Genomic DNA, 7,201 nt, shown 5'->3' on the forward strand with positions numbered 1-7,201 from the left:
CAAACCAGTCTAAATCTGTGATAGTGAGCACTTCTCCTTTGCTGAGATAATCCATCCCACCTCACAGGTGTGCCATATCAAGATGCTGATTATACACCATGATTAGTGCACAGGTGTGCCTTAGACTGCCCACAATAAAAGGCCACTCTGAAAGGTGCAGTTTTATCACACAGCACAATGCCACAGATGTCGCAAGATTTGAGGGAGCGTGCAATTGGCATGCTGACAGCAGGAATGTCAACCAGAGCTGTTGCTCGTGTATTGAATGTTCATTTCTCTACCATAAGACGTCTCCAAAGGCGTTTCAGAGAATTTGGCAGTACATCCAACCAGCCTCACAACCGCAGACCACGTGTAACCACACCAGCCCAGGACCTCCACATCCAGCATGTTCACCTCCAAGATCGTCTGAGACCAGCCACTCGGACAGCTGCTGAAACAACCGGTTTGCATAACCAAAGAATTTCTGCACAAACTGTCAGAAACCATCTCAGGGAAGCTCATCTGCATGCTCGTCGTCCTCATCGGGGTCTCGACCTGACTCCAGTTCGTCGTTGCAACTTCGCACAGCCATTGAAGAGGAGTGGACCAACATTCCACAGGCCACAATTGACAACCTGATCAACTCTATGCGAAGGAGATGTGTTGCACTGCATGAGGCAAATGGTGGTCACACCAGATACTGACTGGTATCCCCCCCCAATAAAACAAAACTGCACCTTTCAGAGTGGCCTTTTATTGTGGGCAGTCTAAGGCACACCTGTGCACTAATCATGGTGTCTAATCAGCATCTTGATATGGCACACCTGTGAGGTGGGATGGATTATCTCAGCAAAGGAGAAGTGCTCACTATCACAGATTTAGACTGGTTTGTGAACAATATTTGAGGGAAATGGTGATATTGTGTATGTGGAAAAGGTTTTACATCTTTGAGTTCATCTCATACAAAATGGGAGCAAAACCAAAAGTGTTGCGTTTATATTTTTGTTGAGTATATATATGATTCAAATGAAATGCCATGGTTCAGCATTAGGGGTCTCCAATTGGTTCAAAATGCTGCTGCCAGACTCTTGACAGAAAGCAGAAAATTTGACCACATTACACCCATCTGGCATCTCTTCACTGGCTTCCTGTCTTTCTGAGATCAGATTTTAAGGTTCTGCTATTAACCTATAAAATTATTCACGGACTAGCACCTCCCTATTTGGCTAACCTAGTCAAGCCCTACGTACCAGCCTGGGCTCTGTGTTCTCAGGGTGCAGGGCTACTTTGTGTCACTAGGGTGAATAAAAAGTCTGCCATGCACAAAGCCTTCTCTTATCATGCCCCTATTTTGTGGAATGATCTCCCTGCGTCAATAAACCAGTCAGATTCTGTAGACTTTCAAGTCCAGACATGACGCACTTATTTTCCCTTTCGTAAGGCTAGCATACTGGCATAGTATGTTACTGAGCTTTTTACCCTTTTAAATTCATTTTATTACTAAACAGAGCAGGTCTCGGCCTCAACTTTATCTAAAGTCTTTGTCTGTTAGTGAAGCTTAGGGCTAGTGGCCGGCGAGCACCTTTGTATTTCTGCTTTCCTGCTGCTTAATGCTGATGAATTATACCTTAAGTGTAGTTTTCTGGCTGTCTGATTCTGTTTTCTTTTTCTCTGTGTCCGAGATACGGCTAGATTGGATGATTTCTATGGCAGACAAAGGACGGACTCTGCTGTAGGAACAGATCCAAAGAGTGGCTCGATGACAACCCCCCCGCCCCCCAACCCCCAACAGTGGACTGGACACCTGCATAGACTCTTGTCAGTTGTTGTTGTGTTGTGTTCTGTATTGTAAACCTTTTTGGTAGAATGGCCTAAGTAGTGGGTCACTCCATTGAGTCTGGTCTGCTTGAGGTTTCTTCCTCAATGTCATCAGAGGGAGTTTTTCCTTACCACTGTCACCTGTGTGCTTGCTCTAGGGGTTAGGTTAGATCTTACTTGTGTTAAGCACCTTGAGGCAGCTTTGTTGTAATTTGGTGCTATATAAACTAAATAAATTCAAATGGAATTTCAACTAAATAAATTAAAATGGGAAGAGTTGGGTAACAATGAGATATCACTCAAATTATAGTGATCAGAAAAAATCTATAATTTCAAGATATTTATGTTCATGATATCAAATTGGCTTTTGTAGACAAAAGTATTCTAATACAATTAGTTATTGTTACTTCATTATGTATGTTGTATTATATATCAAAATAATTTTTTGTGTATTCTAGCTGTGGGGACTGAAGACAGATCTTGTTCTTTTGGCAGACACTTTAAAAAAACTGCTAGCTTCTAGGATATCATGCACACAACAAAAACAACCCACCCATTTACACTTAAAACAGTGCCACCAGGCCAAAGATCATTTACGGGCATTGCAACGCAACAATCAAACACACTGATGAGTTTTACTCCAACAGCAGCTTTGATTCTCTACAGCTTCAGTAAGTATATTAAATTACTCCTAAAGTATAGTAAATTATTCATTGCATTTCTTCTGCATGTAAACTTTAATGAAGTTGTATTTCCTTTAAAAAAAAAAATCACCAAAAACATAGTTTTAAAATATGTAAAACATGCAAAACATTTTTTCGATCACAAAAATGAAAAGTTTTTTTTTTCTTTTTACATGGTATATGCCTGTCTCTCAAAGTCCCACAGGGATTGTGTTCTTAGATTAGTATTATTAATGTCAACTAGATTTTTCTCTGATAGTATCATTATAAAATCATTATCATTATGCTGATGACACTGGAATTTTTGTGAGTTCACTCAATGATATGCAGGAGCAAGCTGGTAAATATTTGCAAAGACATTAACAACTGGATGTCAATATACCTTGAAAAATAAAATTATGTTGTATCTGTAATTGATCATCAGTGTCAAATAAGTAAATGTTTATACGGTACATCCAGAAAGTATTCACAGTGCTTCACGTTTTCCACAATTTATATTACAGCCTTATTCCAAAATGGAGTATATTCAGTTTTTTCCTCAAAATTCTACTCACAACACCCCATAATGACAACATGAAAATGTATTTTTTTTTAAAGTTTTGCAAATTTATTGGAAAAAAAAACACAAAGAAATCACGTACCTTTGCTCAATACTTTGGTGTTAACGACTTGTTTTCACTTAGACATTAAGAAATAGAGTTTTAAGAAAGCAGTACCCTAACCTGCATCGCTGAGTACAACCTCAAGCTTACACAAGGTCCGAGGAAGGTATAACTTTCAGTGGCAATTTTCATAATGATACACAAAGTTGTTTAGAGGTTACTAAGTACAGATTCATTCACTTGCTCCCCTGGTGCCCACAACTAGAATGGCAGTGCTCCCAATACTGAATTTTTCAAAGGTCACAGTGAGATGACCAAATCACTGACTGCTTTCTATCACCTCCTTAATATTGCAAAGATCCCACTGTAACGTACCTATTATCTGGCTTACCACAGTCCAGCATGAGAGGTATAGTTCTGATTCAGAGCAGAAGGTTTTACCAATTTTGTCCTTCCTTCACTGGATTCCTGCCCATGCAAGACCGGAGTTCAAGATTTTGTTATTACCATACAAAATCATTCACGGACTAGCACCTCCATATCTGGCTAAAAGTAAGTCCCTTCGGCTGCTCCCTTGTTTGCACTCAGGGTCGCCACAGCAAATCCAAGGTGGATCTGCATGTTGAATTGGCACAGGTTTTACGCCGGATGCCCTTCCTGACGCAACTCCACATTACATGGAGAAATGTGGCAGGGGTGGGATTTGAACCCAGAACCTTCTCCACTGAAACCAAGCACATTAACCACTTGGCCACCACCCCTCAAATTAAATTTTATGTACCAGCCCGTGTTCTGCATTCACAAGAGGCAGAACTACTATGTGTTCCAAAGGTTAAAAAGAAGTTGGCAGGCCAGAGGGTTCCCTCCTGTGTCTGTTCTGTAGAACAATCTGTCTGCTGAGATAAAAGTCTGATTCTCTGGAGACATTCGTGTCTAGATTAAAGACTCGTCTGTTTTCCATTTTGTATGACTAACATATTAAGTGTTGCACTGAACCATTTCTTTCCTTCTTAATTTTGTGACCTACAATGGGACAGGTCTCAGTCTCATCACATCAAAATTCTGGGTCTGATACTGAAACAAAGGGCCAGCTGCCAGTGACCACACTAGTTTCCTGTCTGCTACTTTGCTGGTTTACTGTAGTAGTGTTCTGTGTGCTGTTAGTTCCGGCTCTCTCTTTCTCGATGTGAGGTGCTGTCATTTGCAAGCTCCCACTTATCAGACCCCTGTTTGAGGATGCAGCCTATCCAATGAGGAAGCCTGAATAATCTCCATATAATCCTCCACCTCTTCTTGCAATATACAGTGCAGACGTCCAGTCACAATGATGAGCTCTGCTTTGAAAACAGCTTTACATCTTTTATTGATGCCAGTTCATTTATCCTTTGTCTGTTTCAGGCTGGATCTTGGTCTCAGTTTGTGAGTCTCACATGGTCGAGGTCCAACCCGGTGAAACAGTCACTCTGTTCTGTCAAAACTTCACCGGTCATCGTTCATCCATAACCTGGTTCCGATTAGTGGGCCGATCCAACATCAACAGGATCTCGTCCAAGTTCAGCTCTGATGTGCCTGCTTCGTTCTTCAAAGAATTTCGGGATGAAAAATACGAAATGACGTCCAACACCTCCACCATCTTCCTCCAATTAAAGCGTGTGGATCAATCAAGCTCTGGGCTGTATTTCTGTGGATTTTACAGCAGTAATAACCCTGTAATTGTCAGTGCGACATATTTAAGAGTTCAAGGTAAGGTGGAGATTTTCAAATTCACCAAGCATTTATTTTCTTCTGTTATTTTAAATGTAATCTTTCTTGTTGAAGTTATCAATGGAATCACAACCTCAATGAAGGCGATCCTCGGTAGTGTGAACATTTTGCTCATGATGGTCATCTTTGGTCTCTTGGTCAAAATCAGGAAAGTTCAGAGAGGTACGTCTCTCTCACACACACACTTTTTAAATTCTGTTAACTGTATGATTATCAAATACAAAAGGCATTCTCCCTAAACCCATGAATTGGCAGATGAGGGCGGTAATTTTCATTGTTACTTTTGGTAAGATGTATATCTACAGTTTATGAAAAAGTAGTTTGTAAAATCTACACTCACCAAAAGTGAAAATGCACTTTCTGTCAAATTAACAGATACTGATAACTAATCGAGGTCTAAATATATCATTTGGCTAGTGTGTTGCTCCACTGTGTATTGCACAAAGTTTTATTCCTATGATTAACGGTGCATAATTGGTGAGTCAATTTGCGAGGACCAGTGTTGTTGACAAAAAGCCCCTCTGATTTTTTTTAAAATCAGGTTTCATTTGATGTAAAGTAACAACACGTCAGATTAGATTTCTCAAAATTACTACCATTTTTTTTTCAGGAACCTCAAACTACAGCTTTATGAGAATATATAGGAAAGTGAGTGTTGCTTCCAGTCAAAAATTAGCTCACTAATTGCACAATAACATCCAGAGGAGTCTGAAACTGTGTCCACTAACACTATGTCCAGGTAATAAGTAGGAAAAAAATTCTAATGTATGGATTGATTGGTTGTTAGCATATATTAGTTTAACCTATGAGACCAAAGTTGCCACATAAAAGTCACAGCCTTGATGCAAAAAAATATATTTAATTGTCGGAAGCAAACGGGGTAAAATTGTCCATTTTTTTTTCCATAAAATTATTATTGGTCACCTGGTGACTTTAGAGATACACTGACCTATAAGGATTAAAAAAGACCCCCATGCATTTTTCTCTTAGAATACATTTTGCACCTGTGACTTTAAATGAAAAGGAGGTGCCTACTGTCAGGTTTGACCTCGCCTAGACATACAAGAAAGAACTCAGAGTTATCTTTAGTGAGCTTTACAAAGGGGAGACACAGCAGAGGCTGGCAGCTTGTGCAGTTCACCAACTGTGACATCCTCCGCAAGGCTCTTTTATTGCGTGTAAAAACAAAGATAAGGGTGGCTACACGAGTCCATGGTTATAACATGTGCTATTAGTCATGTGCAGATACGTTTGCAATCAACTGAATCATTCCAATCTTAGGTACAGAGTGAGCGGTTTTGCTGAAGCTTGCTAGATGTCAAACTGTAAACAGGCTGACTTGGCTCCTGCAGCTGTGCTATCTATCTGGGAATATCTGAGATAAACAGTTTGCAAAATTTAAAAGAGCAGATGTAATAAGATAATAAATTAATCATGTTTGTATAGTACATTTTATCTAACACCTACCCCCCCCCCCCCCATATTGCACAATCTCAGCACCTTTTCATGACCTCACATAAATGTGGATTTACATGTCACATTTGTCTAAAACAAGCCGCCACAACCTAAATTTGGTTCTCCAGCAGGATGGTTGCAGTATTTTCTTATGTGATACTTGTTTTGCATATTATTGAATGAAGATGTATTATTTCTACCATTTAGATCTTGATGAACAGAATCTACAGTGGAGAGAGGTGATTCTAAACTCAAATTTGGATTAAAAAGAATGCTTAATTCTGATTTGAAACTTTGAGATGTGTTAGAATCCATCTTCACAGAACAAAGGATGTGATGACCTGAACTACGCAGCCCTGAGTTTCCCTCTGAAAGCCAAGAGGAGGCCCGGGTGGCAGGAAGATGTGGACCCAAATGCTGGGTATGCTGCCACCAGATAAGCCCAGGAAGCAACCGGTACTGCAACTGAAAATGGAACCAACTTTCAAATGGTTTTGTAGAGTTGGCTGATTTGATCATCTCTGCCCAAATAAAAAGCCATCATGCTTTTAGTCTCATTTCGAAAAATCCTTGCTCACCTTGTCAGCATTAGAGCTTACTTTGTGTGACTGCATTTGGGCTTTTGTGTGCATCTCTAGATGCATAGTGTCCATGCGCGTGCACACACACACACACACATATATATATATCCTACTGACTGGTATTTAATTGATGTTGCAGCTATGTTGTTAAATGTTCCAAAGACATGATTTATTTGGCTGCACTGCATCAATGAGCCATAACTGCATTGCGTTGCCAGATGCAAGTGGTTTCCAGCCCCAAAGCTGTTTTGAAATTGCCAGAAAGCACACAAAACTGCCCAAAATACTATATCAATATGTATTTGAGTTTTGTTTT

General features: G+C 40.0%; 1 protein-coding gene across 1 annotated transcript; it reads left to right on the forward strand.

The window, feature by feature from the left end:
* The first annotated feature begins 2,403 nt into the window (after positions 1-2,403).
* On the forward strand, positions 2,404-6,825 carry LOC117505118. Its single transcript, XM_034164647.1, has 5 exons — positions 2,404-2,471; positions 4,484-4,828; positions 4,904-5,011; positions 6,512-6,543; positions 6,628-6,825. The coding sequence occupies exons 1-5, from the start codon at positions 2,429-2,431 to the stop codon at positions 6,742-6,744; spliced, it is 645 nt and encodes a 214-aa protein (XP_034020538.1). The 5' UTR covers positions 2,404-2,428; the 3' UTR covers positions 6,745-6,825.
* Positions 6,826-7,201: the final 376 nt, after the last annotated feature.

Source organism: Thalassophryne amazonica, chromosome 23 (assembly GCF_902500255.1).
Source record: "Thalassophryne amazonica chromosome 23, fThaAma1.1, whole genome shotgun sequence".
In the NCBI taxonomy this organism is placed as follows: Eukaryota; Metazoa; Chordata; class Actinopteri; order Batrachoidiformes; family Batrachoididae; genus Thalassophryne; species Thalassophryne amazonica.